The sequence below is a fragment of the Polypterus senegalus genome, chromosome 3 (assembly GCF_016835505.1).
Source record: "Polypterus senegalus isolate Bchr_013 chromosome 3, ASM1683550v1, whole genome shotgun sequence".
Lineage (NCBI taxonomy): Eukaryota > Metazoa > Chordata > Cladistia > Polypteriformes > Polypteridae > Polypterus > Polypterus senegalus.
The window spans coordinates 62,833,856-62,860,517 of record NC_053156.1 but is presented as its reverse complement, the minus strand read 5'-3'; the positions used below and the strand labels follow the sequence as shown (position 1 = coordinate 62,860,517).

Here is a 26,662-nt window from a genome sequence, read left to right as displayed (position 1 = left end):
ATGATGTTGCATATTAAGAAAAGGGGACAATTCTGTAGTATAATCTTTTTCATTCCAAGTCTGGCAAAACCCACTCCACTTACTGGCTTTGACATTATTAACATTCTGCATTACATCACAATTCACCAATTGTTATACAGTAATTTGTTAAATTTAATGACAACTAGGTCAAAATAATTGATATCTTGCAGATCTTTACTTTTTTGGAAGGGTGAGTTATATCCTGAGGTGACAGTGAGCAGCAATTACTGCCTGTCAGAAAAAGTTGAAATATCAAAGTGCATGAATTGTTTAACACACATTAAAATAGTAGAACTGATTCTTTTAAATGCTCTATATGTTATATCCAGAGCCATCGTAATTCAATTTGTATTGCGTTTACTCAAAACTCTTGTGACTTTGAATAGGAAGGGGAAAAAAATTATAGCCATTATGCTAACATGACAATGCTTACAGTTAATCTTATTAATACCCTGTTCTGTTGACTGACCATAAGTGTAGCCGAGTCTTTTCCAAAATCGAGCAGCTACTGAGTTGGTAAGGTAGGATCCAGCATGAGTCAAACACATAAAAGAAAATTCTCAGTCCAATAAAGTTAGTATTAAAAGTTTAGTGAAAATTTGAAAAGGAACGAATCACAAATATTCAGAAAAAAGTTATTATGCACATAGAATAAAAGCAACAAATATTTCTATTTTCCCCCCATCATCTCTTATTTTTGTTTCTATACAAAAAGTGCCATATTAAACAAAAGAGTGAAGAAATCCATAAGAAATAAGTTGGAGCAAACGAACTAATCTATAGAGTGAGAAGATATTCTCAGTACAAGTTGTACATTTCTGATAAAGTCCAAAACATATTCAAGTTAATGTCAAAAATATATGCAGTATCCTGTGTTAATGTTATTACAAAAGTCACATAATTTCCAGTGTTTGTTCCATTCCCCTCCAAAGCTCTTTGAAAAACTGGTGACCGGATGTTTGACAGGATGTGGTTAATATAGTCCAGATGTTCCAAAAAGACCCCCTTTCACAAAAATACACACAGATGAGGAAGGTGTAACAAAGGCAATGGGGTGCAGCTAATTAGAAACAGTCCTTAATGTGATTGGACACACACATAATATGTTTACAGTGTGGAATTACAGATGCTGATTGATCAGTAACAGCAGACCAACAAATTGGATGCCACTGTGAAGGCAAAAATTCTCTTAGGATCATATGAAAAATAACTAAGGGAAGCACTGGGTGACCACTGAGGATTTCCTGAAAGCATGTAATAAAATAATAAATCCATTATAACAAGGTATCAAGATTCTGACAATACTAGTCCAGTTAGCCAAATACAGCTTATACAGAATTTCTGTTCATGTAACACATCAAAGAAAATGTTGAGATTTGAAAGTGGATACTTAAATAATCAGTGCTATCTCACAGGTCTAGGGACCTGGGTTGTTTTTAATCCTGACACTGTCTGCATGAAACCTGCATATTTTCCATGTGTGAATTTTTTTTTTTTTTAAAAACTTCATCTACCAAGAATTCACTTCTACCAATTGTCCAATACAGTCAGCCTCTGTCCAGAACCCTGTAGAGAAAAATTAGTTTACTTGATGGATGGAGGATTTGGAGGTTCTCTTAATCCTGCTTTAAACTACAGTCAGAGAAAGCTTGTTCCTTGTGGTTTAATTTCTCACCAGGCAGAAATCTGTTTACATTTTTACTTTTATCTATCTTCCAGTCTTCCTCCTTAAATGCCTACTTTTCAGTTAACAATGGCATTAACCCTTCTTATTCAGTTTCCCTATACTGTCTGATATAACAAACAAGTTCAAAAACTATCCCTCCAGGTATATTTGATAAAGTCCTATCTATCAATGAACAAAACCGGAAAAGCACAAGAGTCGGCACCACTTTATTAAGCTTAGCAAATATTGAAAATAAATTGCAAAACTAGTTAATGAGTTTCATGATAATAAATCATGGGAAAATCCAGATCACTAGTGTGTTTCCACTAGGAAAACCACTGACAGACACGGCATTTCCTTCTCAAGTCCCAAGTCTGCACATTGAGAAAAACTGTTTAAAGCAACAATGAATAAGTATTACCAGACTGTGCACAGCAGCCTTCACTTTACAGCTATATGGATTCAATATGGAATATTGGCCTGTAGCCTTTCAGCTTTTCTCTCATTTGAAGGCTTTCAGAAAAAGGAGGTGGTGGTGAGTCAGGGGTTAGTGTGTCCCTCCCACCTCAAACTGCCTGTCGTGGGAATGATGGATGAACTCTAACCTTAAGTTCTATTGGACTTTTCATCTGTGTGCCACAGCAGAGACTGCCAAATTCCAGCACTGGAAGGCGTTTGTTCATTAGTCACCATGGTGACAGAGTGGTAGGAAAAGTGTTGTACTGTCTTGGCCAAAACATTTTCAAATTTGTAAATCCAAAACTCTCAGCTCTTTTCATCTTCACAAAAGATTGTATTTCCTTTGAGAATTTATAGGCAAAACCTCAGTCTTCGTCGTCATCATCATCTTCAATTCTTTGGCGTCTGCGTTTGGCAGGTGCTGGTCTTGTCTCCACGTCTGAATCCAGCTCTGGCTCATCTACTGTTACTTGTGTGGTGTCAGCTGTATCGTCCCCTACAAAGTTAGCACAGGTGGCTTAGTAATGTGTTGTGAAGGGCCTTGCTGCAAACATCAATTCAGATTTGTTTCTCATCTATTTCCCAAAAACAGACTAATCAGAAAACATGACGTTTCTTAGTCAGTAGAATGTTTTTTGCATTGGACAGAGACAAATGGGCAGCAATAATTTAATAGAAACAATGGGACAACCAATTGAAATCTTTAGATTGCAAACAAACATTCAACTATTAGATGTTGAGAAAAACAAAATAACCAATGGACAGGTAAGCAGAAAAAAAAAACCAAAAAAAACCATACAAATAACCTCTGGTTACACTGTACTGAAAATAAAAAACTGTGTTGGGTAGTCAATAGAAATCCAGCGCCATAGTTACTTATACTTACAGTTCTCATCATCACTTTCCAGCACTCGTCCTCGTTTCACTGATGTTTTGGTAGCTACTCTTGTTTTTTGCCTACTAATTGCATAAATGAACAAATGTTACAGCTGGGTCTTGAGGATAACATGACAGGCAGCTCTAAAAAGACACCAACATACCTACTAGCTTCAGCATCCGAATCTGAATCTGAAGCAGCTTGCTGAATACATTGTAATGGTTCTGCAAAGAAACAGTCAAAGCATTACCGTTAGAGCAATTATAAATATACACAATTTAGAAAAACCAATGGATTAAAAAATCTGAACTAATGGCAAAAATAATTTCTGTTTTGATTTTTCAGGATAATCGGCAAAATTCATACTTTATTTTGTTAGGATCAAGCAAAATGACAATTTCGTATCAAAGCCAAAATTCTTGCAAAACTATTTAACATTCATTATGTTGCTCTATAAAATACAAATTAAAAATTATGGAAGGTTTACAATTTAAAGCATCTTTATTTAAGCTGATCAGAATTAATGGCACTTAACAGCGCAACTAGCAGCTTGAAGTAAAAAAGTGTGCCACACTAGGTATTATTCTTGAAGAAAACATGCTATATCGCTTGTGCCCAATAAAAAGCATGTATGTTAACACAGTCCAGTTGTCTCTCCTTTCCTAGTTGCTGCTCATGCATATTGTTAAACTTATGCTTTTAAAGCTTCATCTGTTCAGATCTTAATTATAAAATGGAAAGCGTCAACATAAAATGTTTTTTTTGTACACCAAAACTGTTACTTCTTTAAAAATGAGAGCCAACCTACCAGCTGTACAGTTTTGCTGCTGCTTTTTCTTGCGGGCCAAAGCCAAAGCTTGCATGGCCTGCACCCGTTGCTCATTCTGTTCCTGCTCATTGTCCTCCAACCTCTCCTTTGTAACTGTGGGTGTGGTCTCCTGATCAGGGACTTCAGTTTCATGCTCTGCTTCACCAAGGAAAGACAGTGAGGAGGCAATGTCACGTAACTGTGATGGGCTAATATTGTTGGGAATGCGCCAGAAGGTCTCCTATCAGAGGAAAGCAATTTGATAACTGTGAGCAGCAGATTGTCATGCTAGTGTCCACTTATTTTGAGCATGCCGACAACGGTCTAAAGGCAAATGGTAGACAAGCATATAAGGATCAGTAATGTAAATCAACATGTCTGATATTAGGTTTCCATTAATGATATATCCCATCACTCATAAGTCAATTAACCTTACCTTAATGTGCAAATTATGACCACTTATTGTGCTATACATGTGCTTCCATACCATTAATTGAGAATGCAGATTTTTTTTAAAGCTGTACCCCATTTTCAAGCTTGCTACTCCCTTATAGCAATTCTTTCCCTAAACATGTTCTAGTGCCACAGCCCTTTCTACTATGTACCATTCCTGTTGCTATCTTCTGAATCATTTCTCTTGGTGTCTTTGACCAGTCCCCTCAGTCTACACTGAATAGTCTTCTGAAGATTTGTTACAGTGATATTACTCCATTCACCTCCTTATTAAGGTTTGATTTTTGAGACCCTCAAAGTATGCAAATGTTATCTGTATATTTAAGAAAACAAACTTTCAAGTTTTCCATTCTGACTAACTTTCATACATAATGCAGCCTTCCCTTTCTATCTAAAACTCTACAATGTATTTTTTCTGCTTAGCTTGTTCAGTACTTAAATGAAAACGTGGTATTATCAATGTGTTCAGACAGCTCTTCTACAAATTACGAACATCCTTCTTCAAACACCTGTTACTTTAACTAGTAACAGATTATAACAGATTCCAAATTCTGGTGGCAGTGTTGACTTGAACCAAATGCAATAAAAACATATCTCAGCTAGCTCAAAGGTTCAGGAAGTTAAATTGTCTTTCTATCTATATACTTATCTCCAGAACTGTAGAAAACAATTCTGCTTAATCTGCAAGATACTGTACTCGTCTGCCAATGTCCGTCTCCTTGATGTTTATTTCTTAGACAACTTCACCATTGTTCTCTCTCTCTCAAACTCTGTTAGTATTAAGAGTTGAATTACAACTGAAAGCTCACCTTTTCCCATCCTTCCCCTTGCATTCAAAATCAGCTATGCATAATGTTTCATGAAGATATTGTGCCATTCACCATGCAGATTATAAACTGTTCTTTTTGATCTTACGTTTGTATGCTTACTCCATTTAAAAAAATGATCTGCAATGCATATTAATTAATTTTACAATAGTACTGTATATGAAAGCTAAACTGAATGAATGAATGATTTAATTCGACACATTTTATAATAAATTGAAATTAAAAAGAAAACTGAAGATGCTAGTTATAAGCTAACAGACATGTAAATAAGCAACATTTAAAAGCCCCGTATCAAGGAAAAAAACTTTCGCTAAGAAATATTTTACAGAGTACTTGTTACCCAGTTTAAAATTTATGTAAAATATATTTTGTTCTTGTATTGTTTTATAAAGGCAATTAGCCCTTGGAGTATTATAATGATGATCAGAAATAAACTTTAAATATTCCAATTCAGACCTTTTATCCCTATAGTCACATTTGCATTGTGAACATTAAATATTCTTGTGAAGTTAAAGAAACATGCCAGCTTCAATTTGAAAGAATTATTGTAAAAGGTAATTTACAAAGAAGAGTGTCATCTAGTGGCTACATTCTGTATTGCTATTGCAGCAAGTTTTCTCCAATCTGTAAACTCAAGATTTATAGTATCTGAAAAAATCATCTGCTCTAGGAGTGCTTTAAAAATCAAATATATTATTCATTTCTGATGAAAAAAGTGCCCAAGTTGTCTCACCTGTTCATTGGCTGGAGGACGAATCCCCAATTTCTTCAGAAGACGCTGAAATGGCTTGTTCTCCATAGCATCCTCATTCTCTTCTGTCAATGGCACTAAAGGTACAGCCTGCAAACAACCTGCTTGAAACATGCATAGAATTCTTTTCTTGAGCTCTGAATAAGACAAGGTTTTATGAAATATCCAGGATACATTTTTCCTGTACTGTATTGCATTTAATTTTCATTTTTTAAATTGTCTTCAACCTTGTTATGCTGCCAATAAAAATAACACAATATTCTGTGAATTCCTTATTATTATTCTGATGGAAAGAATTGTACATGTAATTAAACTTTAATGTAAACTCATTTACAAAGAATATATTGAAATAAAAAGTAAAGCACAACACTATCCTGTAAAGCAGTATTTTTCAATACTTTTAAAATATACTTCAATTATAAATTTTTTTTTTCTTTTGGGACACTACATTGAAATCAAGTATTAAACAAAACAGACTAATTGGTTTATCAATTGTAACTTTTCAGCAGATATGGAAACTGAAACGTAAACTTTTCAATGAGATATTTAGGTTTGACATATTTTTGCAGATCTTTTTAATATTAGGTGGAATGCAGATATGCTCTCATTTCTTCTTGAACTATTAGTAGCCTCTTTCTCTTGTTAGATTCAGCTTTGTTGTTGGACTGTTCAGCACCTAGCCACTTCTTTACAAGCTAACAGTACTGCTGCCTCCTTTACCAAATAAGCTTCCACTAGTGATAGTGATAAGATCTCCCTTTTGTTTCGACAAGTCAGTGTGCTACTGCAAGAGGCTTGAAATAGTTGACAACTGCAAGATGGAGGGATATCTATGCAACGGTGCCAACACAAGCAGCAGCAGTCATTCACCCTCAGTGATAGGCTACTGGGAGTAAGTTTGGTGGTGTCATCCTGCTTGCACGCCAGGCTCAAAGACATAAACTAAAACACCTTTTTGCCAGTGCTAAAGAGAATTCCACAGAGGTTTCACTTTGCCCAGTTGCATTCATATAAAAAAATAAATAAACATTAGCCTGAATAATTAACAAGTGCTTCTGAGACACTTATGGACTATTGTTGTGGCATCAAGGTTGAAAACCACTGCTCTAAACATGCAATAAGTAAACAAGGTACACAATAGGTCAGTGCCATATGCCAAAAATGGGAACAATTTTAGAATTATTTTAAAAAGTGCCTTCATTCTATTTTTTTTAAAAACACCAATTAGTCTTGATTAAATCATGTACATTTTATTGCCTACTGCCATCTTATTTTGCTACTCTCCAAGGAGCTCATTCCCAAATTACATCGAGTTCACTGTAAAAATGATTGGTAGATGTCAATAACATTCAGGTAAATTCTCACCATCAGTTTCTCTGTCATCTGCTGTTCGTTTTAGGCAGCTTTGAAGCCACTGTAAGGGACCCAGCATTCCTGACCAAAAAAACAAAAAAAAAAAAAGACAACTTGGTTGCAGTATTGTCATAAGGCTAATCTCATTAATTTGGTTCTTGCAACCTATTCACCTTCGTTATGAATCTGTTCCACAATTTCTCTTACTACATGAGGTGGCTTCACTGAAAATTCCCGAGTTTTTCGGCGTTCTTTGCTATTTTGCTTTTTTGGCATTTCATCTTCTATTTCATAGTCGCTTTCTTCAAGTTCCTCTTCTGGCTCCTCATCATCTGAAACACCATTGTCAAACTCACCTTCTATCTCCTTGAAGAAATCATCTTCTGTCTAGAAAGAATCCAAAAAATACAAAGTCATAAATCCCCAGATGTGAACAGTTTGAGAATTATCTCCTGTAATCAACTTTTATGAAAAATAACAAGACATTAAAATCTGAGCGGTGAACAGAAGCAGGTACTGTATTCATGTTTTATATATTTAGAGGTGACTATTAAATTCAGTCCTGTCCATTATAATAAGAACAGAGCATTATCATATTATTATAACACCAGCACACAGATGAGACAAAAGCAGCTGTAACTGTGGAGTCATCAACTGCCAAAATCACTTGTACCATGCCAGAAAGTTTGACAGTGGGCTGTTTCCGTCGTTTCTTGTATAGCTCCTTCCGCTCAGAGATGAGACCTAGGCTGAGCAGTTTTTCCACAAGCCGTGCCCTGGAACGCTTTGCAGTTATGTGCTTCATAATATTCCCCAAGATATCTGCAATATAGAAAATATGGAAATCATTAAATAAGGAAACATCAAATTGTCAAATACTTCCTTTGTTCTCCACAGGTCAGGGCTGTGAGGTAGATAAAAACAATTTCCCTTAAACAAAGAAAATGTATGTACACTGTATATATTTAACACCGTGTATATGCAATGTGTTCTTATTACTTATGAAGCAATGTAGTGGTAAATGAAATGCGTAACTGGGAGAGTTGTGATGCATTTTGGGGGCCTTGTGTGAAAGAGGGTCTGGTTACTCACCATCTGATTCTCTGAATTTTTCAAACAAGGTCTGTAGCTCTAGCTCCTGATCTTCTGTCCAAAGCACTATCCGGGTACCCTTCCTGAAAATCAGCGACAAAGAGATCATGGTATATGGATGAGCAAAAACCTTGAATATTTTTTATTTTCAGTTCAATATTTAATATTGCTTCTATATCTCTACAAACTGCCCCTACGTTCTTAGTATTTGTAATGGAGTATACACACGCCACACCTTAGTCAACCTATTAATGCATTGCGACTAATGGTCACAGAACCCAGAAACCTTTTTAATGGTCATATTCACTCACCTACTAAACTCACCTCTCTTTCTTTAGGTCTTTAGCACTGTTTACTAAACCCATCTGTACTAAATGACTGACCACTTGTTTTCGTGTACGATTTGGATTCTGTAAGAGTGGGATGATAATCTCAATGACATCAGCATTTTCTATTGGAAGATGCAAAGAAAGGGGCACATTAGTAAGAAATGGCTGTATAGAAGAGGAGTTGTATACAGTGGACAAGCTCACATATATGCACTCACCTCCAGATATACTGTGCTGGAAATATAGCTCTCTAAGTTCATTCTCCTCTTCTTCTGTCCACTTAATTTTCTTCTTTGATCCACTGTGAATTAAAGAAACAAGTCAAAAGGTCAGCATTTAAGATTTCTAGACGTCTTAAAGCATCTTCCCAAATGTCTGTTGTTGCAATAGCAATCCTTACTCCTCTTCTCCTGGTTTCTGGTAGCCCTCAGCCATCTCTCGCACCACACCTATGTTTTTCCAGAACAGCAGCTCTACATATGCCTTGTTGTTTTGTGCAGACAAAATAAAGAACCGATTCACCACAAACTTCACAAAAGTAACCAGCTCCTAGAAAGAACACACTTTGTTGTCAGTCAAACCAAGACACCAAAAACTAAATGCTACAAGTAAAATTGCTTATGACCACTGAAATTGTCCACCTTGATTACTGAAGAGGACAACAGAAGTTACAGTATGATCCTAAAATATCAAAACTAATCTTGAATCACCTTGTATGCACCAGCAGCAGGATCCCCCAGGATCTTATTGAAGAGGAAGAATACAGAAAGCTGAAAGAGCAAAGCCTCCATCTTGAGGTCATATGCTACTCTGTGCAGCATGCGTACAATGCAATGGTTTGTGTGGCTGCTGTTCTGCTGGTAATTCTTCAATAGCAGGATATATGGCTTTAGTATGTTTGCACTTGCGAACCTGGTGAAATACAGTATATTTTAACAAATCTGCATTTTTAAGATGTTTATTTTTACTTTTGAGAATGAAAAACTGACTCCACAATGGCCCACATTCTTGTTATCATTACCACTTGCCCTCCAAGTAGACGTTTCCCACCTTTTGATGTAATCAAAGAGATTGAACTCTGTTTCTGAGACACGCACAGGTGCCAACTCCTCCTCCACCATTCCTTCTCCTCCTTCATCATCATCTTCCTCAGGCTCTGGGACTGTGGACCCTAACACCAAAGGCAAAATACCTAGTTGGCAGCTCAGGGATAATTTATCATCATAATTTAAAAGTTATCAATTAATATGTGTAAAAGGTATTCAGAACATGGGAACAGGAGTAGGGATGATTCACAATACTGTCATCTAATGTCTTAAACATTCTTGTAAAATAAAAAAATAGTTTGCAACGCAGATGTACGTTGGTGTTTTAGTCAGGTCGCTAAGTACATTGTTTTATTTTAGAGCTTTAGACTATAATGTAAGATTTACAATGAAGCAAGGGAGTGGCCCTCCTAATCAATAAGGTGAAAATGAAAATTATGACAAAGAGTTTAGAAGAGGAGATAACAAGCAAAAGAACAGTTATCTAAGAAATTAATCAACCACTTAGGGTGACAAAAATCTCTGTAAAAATGCACTTCAAACATCATAAGCAAAATTAAATTAACTATACAGTAGGTAGTTGGTTGACAAAAGAATACTGCCAGTGAATAAAAAATGTAGCACATCTCCATTCATTGAAATAAGTGCATCATTAATATACTAGTTCCATATACTGTACAAGTGTTAAGCTTGTATTTACAAAGTAAAGGGTAAGTAAACTTTAACAATTTTGAAAACTGACAAAATTTAAAAGAAATGTTCACAATAAAACTGCTTAAAATTTCTATATTACTAAATGCTTCTTTAAATATTGTTAAAGATAACATTCCTGAATGCTAAATATGTATACACAACTTATTCTGCAAAGCACTGCTGCTTAATTGAGTAATTGGAAAAAAGCTAACTCAGCATCAGCATTCCTAATTATGGAAGAGAAAGCTGCTGTAAAATTATCGGTTGATCTGAGGGAGGAAATGGGGAGGAAGAGGATCCTGTTCTTTGATTGCAATATAATAAGAGTTGACTCCTCTTCATGGTGAAAATATGTTTGTGTTTGCATTCCCACAAATAAAAGTCTTCAGAACAGGAACATGCTATACTAGAAAATGCTGTCACACTGTCAAAGCTACTCTTGGAGTGAAAGGTTTATTTATTTACTGTTTGTCATTAACTCTTTTGGCTGATGGAGACATTAAACACAATGTAGGAAGTCTAAGCTTCATTTAAATATATAATTATTCAGTTAAAATTGATTTCGCTGGTATTAATTAAATTTTAACTATTTAAAATTTTACTTGCTTTTTTTATTACTGTAGATAAAGCTTTTATTAAAGACTATCTTTTCAATTCATTTTTGCATACTGTTCTTCACTGTGTACAGGTTCTAATTAAATAAACATATTAACAGATAATATGCACTAAACTATATAACATTTGTATGCAGAAACAAATTATTTTAGAACAGAACTAATCTGAATGCTAAATATTAAAAAAAATATAATACAAAGCCGATTAACATTATAACAAAGATACTCCTTGGTGAAAATGGAAGACTGCAAGCAAAAACTCCACTATCAATGGAGAAAATAAACCTATAAGGTGTTCCTGCTTGGTTAAAATTGAGAAAACCACAGTTCCAATGTTCTAAGCCAACTGGCTGCCTACCCCTGCACAATACAGAATATGCAGAAGGAGTTTTTTAAAAAGCAGCTATTACTGAATAATAACTGCTTAGTGTGCACAAAAAAAAAAAAAACAAAACTTCAATGTCACATACCACTTTAGCATATAGTTCATTTTAGGGAAGTGGCTAATAGATTTTATGTGATAATATGGACTAAAGTACAGTTAAAAACAATGAAAAAAATAAAGCCGTGCACAGAATAAATTGTGAGATCTAATGAAAACCTAGCTGTGGACTTTAGTGCACAATGTCTGCCTTGGTTCAGCAGGAGACAACCAAGTCAATACAGGAATTTCCAGCCATCTCTAAACCTTCTTGTCCATGTTGGGAGTCTAAATGCCTTTGAACTATGGGAGAAAACCCATACAAAACACAAAGGGGACAGTCAGATTCAAGACATAGGGTTTTCCCCTACAGAAATGCAAAGCAGAATTTAAACACTGTAAAACCAACAATGCTATATGATGCATTACTATAGCAGCCACACGATTTTTATTAAGCCAACAAATTCAGCTGATGGTAAAGCATCCAGAACTGACAGGATTGTGAAACATTAAAACTGTTGTATTGCCTTAGAAAAGCACGACATAACTGGTAAAGGAGGTACTGCAAGCAAATACTATTGTTTGAATCGAAGGAGGAAAAAAAATACAAAGTTTATTTGAGGATTGATACTTATTTTTACACCTTAAGTGCCAGTTATAAAGATTCGAAAAAACTCCCTTTTCTTCAAGAAAAAATGTTTCCAGCCATGTCAGCAAATAATAAATGTTCAAAGTAGTCATCTACTCTTGCTGGTAAAAACAGAGGTAATAATCTAAATACAGTATATTCAGAAGCACAAGTAATTTACTATGTTTTCATTTTTTGCTCAATAAGGAATAACGTAAAAAATCTAGAAGTATAAGGCACTTATTGACAAATGGCTCACAGGCTGTGCGCTTTCTTTTAACAGTCTAGCATCTAGAGCAAAGATTTGCATTGTGGAAGGCATTATAACTTAATTTTAATATTAGCTTGGCAGATGATGTGATGTATGTACTGTACTGATTTATTAGAATTAATATTCTGTATTGATACATTTTGCATTTTGATACAGTTATCACCCTAAATCTGGATACAGTTGATGTTACTAGTCAAGGGTGTGCAGATTTGTGTACTGTTTCACACAAAGCTTTGATAATAAATCTCATACTTTTCATTCTGGAATGTACCTGTATATACATGAAATACATACAAATGTATGTATACTGTTGATATATTGAATGTTGTGTAGTATAACTGTTTGCAGGACTTACTAGGCAGGCTAGCATGCAAAATCTGTTTCAGAAGTTGCAACTCCTCTTCAGGTTCTAGATTTGGTGACCCAAAGACATCTCCCTCTGGCCACACATCCCTGTAACAAATGACAAAAGGTGCTGAGATGGCACATTCATAAGCATTTCTGACACTATTGTGTGTTTTGCTCAGAAGCATACATGTATAAAATATTACAGAGCTGTGTCATCAGTATTTGTGGAGTATAGCAGAGCACAACAGAGGAAAGTGTGACAAGAACTGAGATGAAAATTCCACCACTTCTGATCACTAGTAATGTACTTACAGGGAATTCTTACCTGGCAGCTTTAAGAAGGCCCAGAGCCTTACATCCCTGGCGATTCATTAAAGCATCTTGAATCCGTACCATGGCCTCTATTCTTTGCTCTTCCAGGGGAACTTCAGAGGCAGCATCAAATGGGATAACGGTATCCATCATCGACTCGATCACCTGCCATGAGTCCAAGCACAAAGAAAGTAACATACAATTATTTAGCCACCGAGTCTATGTAACATGTTACCTTCTTTCTCCCTCTTTCTAAACACAGAAATCCACACCTGGAATCCTGAGGTTTGCAGTTCTTGATATACAGTTTGCCAGATTTCCTCCAGAATCTCAGGAGAACTCTCTGTCTTTTCAGAGCCTGTTGACTGAGACTTGGGTTTTTTCTTATGCTTCACCTTCTTTTTCTGTGAAGTGGTGATAAAACATATTTGTGGAGGGGTCGATGGCTGAACACACTCATCTATTTGACACTTCCCAACATCAATGAGATATTTTTGTGTTATATTTTCACTGTGTCAAACTTATGAGTACAAAGTTCTGGGCACTTTGTCCATACCATTGACCAGCCTGCCTCTTTGTATTGCACACCATGAACACTCATATACACTCCACTTATGTGGATGCACAGATTACATAAATCCAATGCCTGCTCCTCAATGCCATTTCCCCTAAAGCTGAATGGAATACAGAGAGTCCAGTTCATAAATGTAGTAAAGTAGCCAAACCTGCACTATGAGGTTACTACGCCCTTTGCAGTAGCGTTCAAGCATTCGCACAAAGATGTGAGTGGTCTCTACTAGGTCTTTAAGATAAGAGCGTGGTTGTTTTGTTTCATCAAACTTGCGCAACAATGTGAGGAAGATCTCTCTATATTCCATAAGATAGAAGATGTTACCTAATGAAGAAAAAATAAATGTTATGACACTGTAAAAGGAATAAATGCACAAATATATTAATTGAAATAATAATTTTAAGATAGGTTCCATATTTTTATTAGAAGTTCCATATTATGAATTAAATGAATTGCAAATTATGATCACAGTGACCTAGACACACAAGCTATATTTAAGTAAACAATAATGTAGCAAGAAATTACTTTTTATTACTCCAGCACTTTCCCGGACATTCTCATTTTTGGATTGGTCCATTTCACTAACAGTTTTCAGAAGTTCTTGATAAGCTTTTAAGGCCAAATGCATTCTGGAAAATCAAGGACAAGCCAAACATGAAATTCAAATGTTTACATGATAAGTTGAGAACAATAATAAAGAAACTCATTAAAAAGATGTATCAAAGCAAAGGAACCAACAAATGCTCAAGATAAATATCACTTCATTAAATAAGATGCTTAGGCTTCATTTGCAGCACTATTTTTTGTTACTTTCCAAGAGACTAATTTCAGAAGCATATAAACATGTTTGCTCCTTCATGATTATATGCTTTACTGTATTGAAACTTCAATCAACAGCTTTATTAAGGTAATATGCATATTTAAACTTGTCATAGTCTAAAATGACTCAGAAGAAAGCAAAACTATAAGACTTTTTAAGAACATCTGAAAATGACAAAAACCTTGTAAATTTAAAACAGGCACATCTATCGTCACACTTCTTAACAACATTTGATGCCAATACAGTATCTGACAAACATGACATTACATAACATTCCCTGACTTGGTTCATTTAATTCAGGATTGTGCAAGCTGGAAACCCTCCTGGAAACACTGTGCACAATGTAGGCCACTACCCAGGCTACAATGCAGCTCTAGCTAGAGCACCAGTGTATTGTAGACCTTACTCATGTACACACCCATACTCATATAGAGACAATTTGAACTAGACACAGGCAGAACACACAAACTTCATACAGTCAAAAGGCAAGCACTGCCTCTGTTAAGCTGTAGCAGCACAGAGCCACCTACAAACCATTTCCTATAAAATATTTGCTGATTATACTATTTTAGAATATCATCCTAAACAGACATATTTCTGGAGATTCCATCTATGGACAAAATTAATTTATGCCAAAATGGCACATAAATCTTTTAGAAATAGGGCACATTAAACTTTAAAGAAAACTTATTTAAAGATATGCATACACCTCAGTGCAAGTGCCAAAATGTGGCACTGTGATTTGTGGACTGCAAAATGTTAGGTAGTGATAATGCATTCTAGGAAATCTGTGATGGTCCAATGCCTGAGGCACTGTAGATCAGTTTGGACTGAAGGGAGAGGGAGGAGAAGTACAGAGTAAGAGGTCTGAAGGATAGAGTATAAGGAAAGCAACTTGAGAGATATAAAAGGGAAAAATTAGGCATAGTGATGGAAGTTCTGAATGAAAGGAGAGTAGACATTTTCAATATATAGCAGACACGATGGACAGGTAAAGGTGTTAGAATACTAAGTGGTTATATTCAGAGATACAACTTTTTCTGGCAGGGGAGCATTGAATGTAATGCTGGTGTTGGTGCAACTGTGCCATAAACATAAAGTGGTGGAGGCAAAGTTTTAAAGATGACTGTTGGTAAGCCAATAAGGAATATAGTCTTGGTATATGCCCCAAAAGTTGGTAGAACTGATTGACAGGAGATGCTTTGGGATGGGCTTATGAAGGGGACATCTGGCGTACTCCAGTGGGAGGTGAATGTAGCGGTTAATAACTTAAATTGATATGTTAGAGTCAGTATTGATGCTTATGAAGGAGTCAAACTATGGTTTAGATTCAGTACCAGAAATGTAAAGGCTAAGAGGATTAATGTGCTCGGTTGATGTGATGAAAATGGCTGTATGCAACAACATGTTTAAGGAGGGAAACTAATTGGTGACATATGTATCTGCTGTATGGAGCACAACAGAATATTTATTGGTGAGGATAGCTGATCTTGCTTGGTGAAACATGTAAAGGTGATGCCTAGAGAAGGTTGTCAATCACATCACTTGGTTGTAGGAGATATTTAAGTCAGAGGCATAAAGAAATGCAAGAACATGTACAGAAACTGAAGTTCCAGAATTTGGAAAAATAAAACTCAAAACCAAATAAGATTTCAGATCCATCACGCGAGTGGCAAGTGACGAATGTCAATATAACAAGAACAGAAGAAGTCTGCAGCTGGGAACAGGACTGCTAAGACCACAGTAGAATTTTTTTATTTTTATTTTAAAGGAGCAATTGGTGCCTCCCCACCTACTGAAGTTTAGTACATGTTATAAACAAATAGAAGCATTTTACAAAACATACAAGATTAAAAATTGTATCCTATTAAAATAGTGAAAGTTTAGACTTGCCAATACCAGAACAACAACAGATTAAGCAGTGTATAGATTGAAATTCCTTTTTTTTATTAAAAATATCAAAACATAACAAATAAGCAATGTATTGATCCAATCAAAAGAAAATGTTTTTCTTTCTTTTTTTTTTTAAATAAGTGAGTGGTACATTTAAGTGTTCCAGACCAAGGACTAATTTGCTTATATCAAAGATTTAACAGACCATCTATGTTCCAACAATCACATGTTAGCATTCCACATTACCAGTGTTCTCCCCAGAAATTTTTTCTAGCCGGGTGGAAAGAAAAAGTAGCCGGGTGGGGCAGGATGGGGAAATTTGGTGGTGGGGAAAATTAAAATTGCACTATTTTTATTACTTAATTATTATTATTATTTTCCAAAGCTCAATATGACTTCCTTTTTTAAGGTTTGACACTTATTTTTATTAAATTTAAGAAGTATCCAATTCAGGATCCTGCCACCCTAACAAATTTTAAATAACAATTGTTATGACATAAACCAAGAGGCACAAGTATTGTCGCTGTCGGGAAGAAAAGTGAAAATAAAAAAAATAAAAAAAAGCATAGGAAACCTAATGAAGAAAATTTTAAAAATATTCTTCAAAGCCAACTTGCATATGCAGAAGGTGTCCAGTTAAATATTTATTCTTCTTTTCTTCCTAGAGGCCCAGTTGTCTGCAGCTTTCCTATAATCAAAGCCCCCAGGATCTGGGCACTATAAGGAGATCACTCATCGTACACTGTCGTAGTGACTGTACTGCAAAGTCATCAGACAGCCATCTAGTGTCATTGGCCATTTTCAGCTTAATCTGGGGAATGTTCAGAATATTTTGAATTTCCATTAAACCAGCCATCCTAACTGAAGAATTTTGGAAGAAATAGAATAGCTGCCTTAAGATGTTCAGTTTTGTTAAATAAGGTACAGCAGCTGCTGCTTGGACACTTGCAAGGGCCAATCGGCGGTTTACACAGTGGCAGTTGACCAAGAGCCCAGATGTTCTATCTCTAAGCAGTTTTGCCACACCTTTTTGTTTCCCAATTATAACAGCCACTCCATCTGACCCTAGTCCAACCAGATTAGCAGTTTTCAAGCCTAGAGTGTTCATAGTCTTACTCAGTGTGTTGGTTAAAATCTCCGCTTTGCCATCAATCATATTGCGGGTTGATACAAAACTAATTCTGACCTCTTTAATGACCTGGCAAACATATTTAATGTAAATAATTGTTTTACATCTGAGATATCTGTGGTTTCATCACACAGAATACTGAAAAACTTTTCTGTGTGTATATTTTTCAGTATGTTAAGATTTTATTTCTGATGCTAAGACATCCCTCTTTGCTCTAGTACACGCTTTCCAAAAAAAAAAAAAAAGGTCAGCAGAAGACTCAATGTGCGTTTTACTTTTTTCATAGTCCAGCAAGCTTTTTTTTCCAAATTCTTGTGTATGGCATGTTTACCCAAAGTAACCCCTCCTGGGGGGGTGTGTGTTTGAGTATTTCATGCACAATGAGCACCACATAACATTTTCTTTTAACATTAGCCAATCAAAATCTTTAAACCATTGTTTGTTTATGCCGGATATGCGGTGCTTAGATTTATCAATTGGCAGAGTGTGTGCTGAAGAGACTTCCTCTGATGGCCATCCTCTGCAATGTCTTTGTCTGAAACTACCACATGAGGAGTTGACACCGCACCTTCATTAGATTGTGACGTCTCTTTTCTGAAATAACTAAGCAGTGTTGTTTTCTCAACACTTTTTGCTAATTTTTGTAAAACGTTTGAAAAAAAATTAAAGTACCTATGAATAAGACTTTTGAATGGGAAAAGGAGAGCCTGTTGGATATTCAATTCACACTTGCACCACGGCCGGTATGCATTCTCGACATTTCCACTTTAATCTCGACGCTTATGTCGAGAATAAAGTCAACATCTCCACTTTATTCTCGCCATTTATCTCAAGATTAAATTCGACATGTTGACTTTATTCTCGTAGTCTGTCATTAAAGTCAAATATCGTAAACTAAACTTCATCTTAAAATGAATGTTTAATTTACTAGATTTTCTCAAACCCTGTCATAAGTTATGTAGCAACATGTCAACTTTATTCTTGTCATAAGAGTCAAGATTAAAGTGGAAATGTCCAGTATAAAGTCAACATCTCGACATAGTTTTTTTTCTTCACTTTGTCCGTATTTTTTTTTCCTTCACCGTGGCCCTAATACGCTTCCGTACAAAACCCTCATCAATTCAGTGACAAAACTTTTGCTCAGGACACTGTGTGCTGCAAGGGTTTCTGCACACGTTTTGCAATATGGACGCAGGTCCAAATATAAGAACGGCAGATGGGGTCACTTTAAAACAGGAACCACAGTGAGTGATACAAGGATTTTTGCACACAGAACACACCTAATGCTCAAACAACTAATATATATATATATATATATATATATATATATATATACTGCTCAAAAAAATTAAAGAAACACTTTTAATCAGAGTATAGCATAAAGTCAATGAAACTTATGGGATATTAATCTGGTCAGTTAAGTAGCAGAGGGGTTGTTAATCAGTTTCAGCTGCTGTGGTGTTAATGAAATTAACAACAGATGCACTAGAGGGGCAACAATGAGATGACCCCAAAACAGGAATGGTTTAACAGGTGGAGGCCACTGACATTTTTCCCTCCTCATCTTTTCTGACTGTTTCTTCACTAGTTTTGCATTTGGCTACAGTCAGTGTCACTACTGGTAGCATGAGGCGATACCTGGACCCTACAGAGGTTGCACAGGTAGTCCAACTTCTCCAGGATGGCACATCAATGCGTGTCATTGCCAGAAGGTTTGCTGTGTCTCCCTGCACAGTCTCAAGGGCGTGGAGGAGATTCTAGGAGACAAGCAGTTACTCTAGGAGAGCTGGAGAGGGCCATAGAAGGTCCATAACCCATCAGCAGGACCAGTATCTGCTCCTTTGGGCAGGAGGAACAGGATGAGCACTGCCAGAGCCATACAAAATGACCTCCAGCAGGCCACTGGTGTGAATGTCTCTGACCAAACAATCAGAAACAGACTTCATGAGGGTTGCCTGAGGGCCCAAATGTCTACTGCACCCTGTGCTCACTGCACAGCACCGGTGAGCTCAATTGGCATTTGCCATAGAATACCAGAATTGGCAGGTCCACCACTGGCGTCCTGTGCTTTTCACAGATGAGAGCAGGTTCACCCTGAGTATATGTGAAAGACGTGAAAGGGTCAGGAGAAGGCGTGGAGAATATTATGCTGCCTGTAACATCGTTTAGCATGACTGGTTTGGTGGTGGGTCAGTGATGATCTTGGAGGCATATCCATGGAGCAACTCACAGACCTCTACAGGCTAGACAACGGCATCTTGACTGCCATTAGGTATCAGGATGAAATCCTTGGACCCATTGTCAGACCCTACGCTGGTGCAGTAGGTCCTGGTTTCCTCCTAATGCATGACAATGCCCGGCCTCATGTGGCAAGAGTATGCAGGCAGTACCTGGAGGATGAAGGAATTGAAACAATTGAATGGCCTTCACGATCCCCTGACTTAAACCCAAGTTGCTCCTCAGACTGTACAACAGCTCAGGGATGCCCTCATACAGATCTGGGAGGAAATGCCACAAGACACCATCCGTCGTCTCATTAGGAGCATGCCCGACGTTGTCAAGCATGCATACAAGCTCGTGGGGCCACACAAGATACTGAAAAGCATTTTGAGTAAGCAGAAATTAAGTTTTTTAAAAAAATGGACTAGCCTGCCACATCTTCATTTCACTCTGATTTTAGGGTGTCTACACAATTGAGCCCTCTGTAGGCAGAAAACTTTTATTTCCATTAAAAGACTTGGCATCCTTTTGTTCCTAAGACATTGCCCTGTCGTTATTTGTATAGATATCCAACTTCATATTGAGATCTGATGTATCTAATGTGTTTCTTTAAAGTGTTCCTTTAATTTTTGTGAGCAGTGTATATATGTGTGTGTGTGTGTGTGTGGGTGTATTTGCTATGTACTGCACAAGAAGAGAGCTGCTGTACGCTCAGCCGCACTATACAGACTGCACTGACGCTGAGACCAGAGATATCACTTCCTGGCGCCTTTTTTCTGATATCTGACGGGCTGGTTCAACTACACTTTTTATTTTATCAGTACTTCTCTTACCCACCCACCTCCACATCCTCTTTGCTTGTGCACGGCCGCTCCACTTCCGCTATTAGCATGTACAGCCCCCTAGTGCCCGCCCACCTCTCCATACTCCTTGCTACTGTATTAAGCTGCTACACCTGCGCTATTATCATGTTCAGCCCGCTCTCAAAACCCTACCTCCCCATACTCTGCTTGTGAATTCTTCTCCGTCTCGCCCACGCTATTAGGTTTAGCAATATTTGCCCACCTGCCCGCTCGTTCCTTGCCATCACTGCAGATCATTAGATCTGCCTGTGCCTGCAGATCTGCAGCTGTCATCTCACAATGTCATGCGAGAGGACAGCCGGGTAATCAACTAAATTACCCGGGCGAAGCGCCCGGCTAAAGGATGCTAGAGAGAACACTGCATTACAATTATTACATTTATTTTACTTAAACTATTATCTAGTCACTGTTGCAGGATTTGCATTGCAAAGCACTGGATTCCAGCCTATGATCCACAATAACCCCTTGGTCATGAAGATACTAAAACAGTATGAAGCCTGATAACAGTAATGCAGCAGAAGTGGAGCACATCACCAGCTGCATGAAACTAAATGATTTTAGTATCCACAGGTGGTAACGCCCAAATGACTTATGAACTGAAGCAGACTGATAAAGTTTTTCCACTTCTTTTATTCAATTTAATTACAAATATTTTATTAAAATGCATAATTAAGGATGAGCACATAACTTCAAATGGGATCAAGTTACATTAGTTTTTCTTAAAGAAATACTCCACCCAAAATATTTTTTGATACAATACTTAACCCATGTACTTTGTACTGATGCCAAGAAAATAATTTAATCTCATATTTTTTATGCAGAATGGAAATAAATAACTTTAACATAATAGAAGCCAGTAGTGACCAATGCCGTACAACAGCAAACAATGTGAGAAACATCCATGGAAAAAAGAAAAACAAACCCAATATTACATATGTAACTTAATCCATATGTCAGTTATCCAGTCACCTGTTCAAAACATGTAAAACACATACTTTCTGGCTAAAATATTGTTGAATGGATATATTTGGAATTATCAGTGCACATCATAAACATGTGACTGACTTTTTGAATTGAAGACCCACCTCTACTCCACATTCTTTGGTCAAGAATGCGGTCTCCAATTCAAAGACACAATCCATGAGGATTTAGTCTCTTTTTAATGATGTGGGCGAATTATTTCAGAAGTATCCATTTAGCAATATTTTAGTAAAAAAAAAAGTAAAAAGTGCATAATTAATATGTGGATTATGCACAATGATTTTTTTTTAATTTCTTTGATCCCCCCCCCATGGTCACTTTTCACATCATTTACTATTGTACAACATTGGTCATTATTGGCTTCTGTTATAAACCCGCTATATCCTAACTACGGGGTCACGGGGGTCTGCTGGAGCCAATCCCAGCCAACACAGGGCGCAAGGCAGGAAACAAATCCCGGGCAGGGCGCCAGCCCACCGCAGGGGCAATTTACATTTATAAGAAATATGGAAATATTTGTATTTTTGTCATAGTTTTACATACCTTACTCTTTTCCTGTCATTTTCGCTTTATTTTTTGTGAAGCTTGCCCCCTTAATTGTAATCCAACAATGACAATCTATACTAATAAAAGGCAAAGCCCTCACTAACTCACTCACTCACTCATCACTAATTCTCCAAGTTCCCGTGTAGGTAGAAGGCTGAAATTTGGCAGGCTCATTCCTTACAGCTTACTTACAAAAGTTGGGCAGGTTTCATTTCGAAATGCTACGTGCAATAGTCATAACTGGAACCTATTTTTCTCCATATACTGTAATGGACGTTAGCTTAATGGCCGTGGGGGGCGGAGCTGCGTGTGACATCATCACGCCTCCCATGTAATCACGTGAACTGACTGTGACCACAGTACATAGAAAAGAAGGAAGAGCTCCCAAAGAGCGCTGAAGAAAAACGCCAAATACTTTATTCGCGAGATACAAGTTTAATGAGAAGACACGAGGTATAAACAAGACTTTGGATCACTTTGTAACGGAGTTAAAATTGCTGAAGTGAGAAACTTAAGTGCCGGGTCTTCGCTAACATTAAATAAAGACGTGGACATCGCAACATCACACAAGAGAGCAGCTCACGTGAACTGACGGAACGCAGTACGAGTGATCACTTCCATGCATCAAACCTGTTCAAAAAACGCATTACACAATTGACAAGGTAGGAAAAGAATATGCTCCGAGTTGAGCTCCACAGCTAATGCGGTCTTGTGGAAGCAACTTCGTCACGCTGCCACCAAATACTCACAGAAAAATCCACAAGTTAATACACACGCTGTCTCTAGAGTTTCTCCACACTCAATGTATTCCTCGCATCCCCTTTATACCCTCTGATCTCCCATTTCAATTCACATGCCTCCAATTTCCAGTAAGGCTCTGCTGCGCGATGACAAGTAATAAGTCTCAGGGACAGACCCTACAAAAGGAGGCCATTGATTTCAGGCAAGATTGCTTTTGTCCTGGACAACTATATGTTGCATTCTCAAGAGTGAGCTTGCGCAGCTCCGTCATATTACAACCAGAATGCTGTACTGACAACGTGATATATAAAGAGAACTATAATAATCGTAATAAATGAACAATAAAACAGTGGAGAACCTGTGGATTAAATAAAAAGGCAGCTTCCTTGGCAAAGCAAGGAAAAAGGATGGCTTTATATGTCGTTCGTTTATAAAACAGCGGAGAAGCTGTGTAAAGGCTGCTTCACAAAAAACCAGCGGAGCGCCTTATATGAGCAGGCAGTCAGCTAAAGAAGGGAATCAAATACTGTATCTATAATCATAATAAACGAACAAAAAAATAGCATACAAGCTGTGGATTGAATAAAGAAAATGGGTACCTGAACAGTAAAGTAAGTCTCGAATAGCTACACAATAACTTTAAGAATCGTAATAAATGAATAAAACAGTACAGAACCGCGCAGCAAGGAGAAACAACGGCCTTATATGGTGTTCGTTTATAAAGCAGCGGAGAAGCTGTGTGAAGGCAGCTACACAAAAAAACAGCAGAGCGCCACACTCGCATCACCGTTATACCCTCTGATTCTCCCATCCATCCAAATGCCTCAAATTTCCAGTAAGGCTCTGCTTCGCGATGACAAGTAATAAGTCTCAGGAACACACCCTACAAAAGGCTGCCATTGATTTGAGACAACATTGCTTTCCTCCTGGAAAAAAACTATACGTTGCATTCTCAAAAGTAATCTCAGTGCACAGCTTGGTCATATTACAACCGGACTGCTGAACCGACAACGTGGTATACAAAGAGATCCTTAACAGATAGTTATTAGTATATTTTATGACAGCAACACTCATAACAGTGACAAAACAATCACATTGACAATCATGTTACGTTATTTTTAAAATGTTTCCTTTTCTTTTTCATAACTTCTTTAACACACTACTTCTCCGCTGCGAAGCGCGGGTATTTTGCTAGTTAACTATAAGCGAAGGAAACACCAGAGTGAATAACACTGAAAAGTTGCAACTTCTAGTAGCTAGCATGTCCATTACTACAGTATATAACCAGAAAGGACTTAAAGCTTAAACCTAATAGCATAAGAAACTAGAATGCACACAAACAAACAAACAAATACATGTATAGTGATGATTAACAGCACAAAAATCAAAGATAAAAACAGTAACAAACACAAATGCTTGCAATACTTTATAAATTGAAAAACTAGGTTTACTAATTTTTAGCAAAGTGACCAAAACATAGAAATTGTGATAAATTAAGGTTAGGAATCCAACTAAAAGCAAACATTAGCTGGGACAAAACCTGCAGCCACAGTGGGGCCTTGGATTCAGCTTAAGAACCACAGAGCTATATGGTAAACTGGCAAAATTCCCACGGTTCGCAGCGGAGAAGTAGTGTGTTAAAGAAGTAATGAAAAAGAAACATTTTAATAATAACGTAACATGATTGACAATGTAATTGTGTTGTCATTGTCATGAGTGTTGCTGGCATATTTTATATATATACACATACACCTAAAGGATTATTAGGAACACCATACTAATACGGTGTTTGACCCCCTTTCGCCTTCAGAACTGCCTTAATTCTACGGGGCATTGATTCAACAAGGTGCTGAAAGCATTCTTTAGAAATATTGGCCCATATTGATAGGATAGCATCTTGCAGTTGATGGAGATTTGTGGGATGCACATCCAGGGCACAAAGCTCCCGTTCCACCACATCCCAAAGATGCTCTATTGGGTTGAGATCTGGTGACTGTTGGGGCCATTTTAGTACAGTGAACTCATTGTCATGTTCAAGAAACCAATTTGAAATGATTCGAGCTTTGTGACATGGTGCACTATCCTGCTGGAAGTAGCCATCAGAGGATGGGTACATGGTGGTCATGAAGGGATGGACATGGTCAGAAACAATGCTCAGGTAGCCCGTGGCATTTAAACGATGCCCAATTGGCACTAAGGGGCCTAAAGTGTGCCAAGAAAACATCCCCCACACCATTACACCACCACCAGCACCAGCCTGCACAGTGGTAACAAGGCATGATGGATCCATGTTCTCATTCTGTTTACGCCAAATTCTGACTCCCATTTGAATGTCTCAACAGAAATCAAGACTCATCAGACCAGGCAACATTTTTCCAGTCTTTGTCCAATTATGGTGAGCTTGCGCAAATTGTAGCCTCTTTTTCCTATTTGTAGCGGAGATGAGTGGTACCCGGTGGGGTCTTCTGCTGTTGTAGCCCATCCGCCTCAAGGTTGTGGCTTCACAAATGCTTTGCTGCATACCTCAGTTGTAACGAGTGGTTATTTCAGTCAAAGTTGCTCTACTATCAGCTTGAATCAGTTGGCCCATTCCCCTCTGACCTCTAGCATCAACAAGGCATTTTTGCCCACAGGACTGCCGCATACTGGATGTTTTTCCCTTTTCACACCATTCTTTGTAAACCCTAGAAATGGTTGTGCGTGAAAATCCCAGTAACTGAGCAGATTGTGAAATACTCAATATACAGTAATTGTTTTGTGAGTGTTATGAGTGTTGCTGTCATCAAGGATTTGATTATCATTATTTCTTTCAATCAGGTTCGTATTTGTAGGATGTGTTGTGTTCAAGTTACATTCCGTGTTTGTCAATCGTTGTAAAGATAACAGGTTTCATTCATCGATTCGTTTCTTACTGCATCAATAAACAGCTTGTCTTCTTTATCTGAGACGTGACACACTGCATGCATGAGGTTTTTTTTTTTTTTTTACACTGTCTTCCTTTACTTTTTCCACCGTGTGCTTCGTTTCCGCAGTAGCTGCACTTATGAATATGCTTGTATGTATGACACGCTTCATATTTTTGTGCTGCCTTCTCAATTGTGTAATTCGGTTTTTGTTCAGCACTCTTTGGAACTGTTGCTTTTTGTCTGTGCACTGTGTCATTTCATTTGAGCCGCTCGGTGTACATGCATCGAAGGTTCACAGCTGTGCTGGTGCCATCTCGTGCGATGTCCACGGCTGTATTTAATGTTAGCTAAGACCCGGCACTTAAAAGTTTCTCTCGCAGTTTCGCTGAGTTTGTGCCAAACACCACCCTGACCATCTCATCTTCCTCTGCATAAGCACAGTTCTTCACCCGTGAATATTTAGCGGCAGTGTTTCTATTGGATTGCCGCTGACGGACGGCCTTATATGGGTAGGCATTAAATTACGTGGGAGGCGTAACTCCGCCTCCCATGGGCATCGAGCAGAAGTCTATTATAGTATATGGACGAAAAAATAGGTTCCCGTTATGACCATTACGCGTAGAATTTCGAAATGAAACCTGCCCAACTTTTGTAAGTAAGCTGTAAGGAATGAGCCTGCCAAATTTCAGCCTTCTACCTACACGGGAAGTTGGAAAATTAGTGATGAGTCAGTGAGTGCTTTGCCTTTTATTAGTATAAATTGCTGGTTTCTCTGTGATTTTAATACCTTTGTTAATTAGCAGATGGTTAAGAAAATAAGGAGAAATTAAAGACAGAGAATAGGTATTTACATTTAAATGATAAAAAAGTTTTGAGAAATCTAACAAAATTATGTTAACTAAAAAAATAAAGCATAAAAATGACCCTTGATACTTGCCACAGCAGTAACATAACAATGTAAGGTTTATTAGAATTGTGGTAAAGCAGAAAGGTTTTGGGGTTTAATGCAGCCATCTGTGAGTT

General features: G+C 37.4%; 1 protein-coding gene across 2 annotated transcripts in view; it reads right to left on the bottom strand.

Moving 5' to 3' along the window:
• Positions 1 to 1,506: 1,506 nt before the first annotated feature.
• timeless (timeless circadian clock) overlaps positions 1,507 to 26,662 on the bottom strand; it is a 56,562-nt gene continuing 31,406 nt past the window's right edge. Inside the window, exons 12-30 of one of the 2 annotated variants that reach the window (XM_039747322.1) lie at positions 14,066 to 14,169; positions 13,695 to 13,864; positions 13,242 to 13,373; positions 12,983 to 13,134; positions 12,665 to 12,762; positions 9,687 to 9,807; positions 9,347 to 9,548; positions 9,037 to 9,185; positions 8,855 to 8,937; positions 8,632 to 8,758; positions 8,308 to 8,390; positions 7,889 to 8,037; positions 7,389 to 7,602; positions 7,228 to 7,296; positions 5,845 to 5,966; positions 3,832 to 4,072; positions 3,187 to 3,247; positions 3,033 to 3,106; positions 1,507 to 2,642 (exon numbers count right to left, since the gene is read on the bottom strand). In XM_039747322.1, coding sequence (XP_039603256.1) covers positions 2,512 to 2,642; positions 3,033 to 3,106; positions 3,187 to 3,247; positions 3,832 to 4,072; positions 5,845 to 5,966; positions 7,228 to 7,296; positions 7,389 to 7,602; positions 7,889 to 8,037; positions 8,308 to 8,390; positions 8,632 to 8,758; positions 8,855 to 8,937; positions 9,037 to 9,185; positions 9,347 to 9,548; positions 9,687 to 9,807; positions 12,665 to 12,762; positions 12,983 to 13,134; positions 13,242 to 13,373; positions 13,695 to 13,864; positions 14,066 to 14,169 — 2,482 coding nt within the window. In that variant the 3' untranslated portion in view covers positions 1,507 to 2,511. The remainder of the gene's footprint in view (positions 2,643 to 3,032; positions 3,107 to 3,186; positions 3,248 to 3,831; positions 4,073 to 5,844; positions 5,967 to 7,227; positions 7,297 to 7,388; positions 7,603 to 7,888; positions 8,038 to 8,307; positions 8,391 to 8,631; positions 8,759 to 8,854; positions 8,938 to 9,036; positions 9,186 to 9,346; positions 9,549 to 9,686; positions 9,808 to 12,664; positions 12,763 to 12,982; positions 13,135 to 13,241; positions 13,374 to 13,694; positions 13,865 to 14,065; positions 14,170 to 26,662) is intronic. The other variant, XM_039747323.1, reaches the window with a different exon arrangement.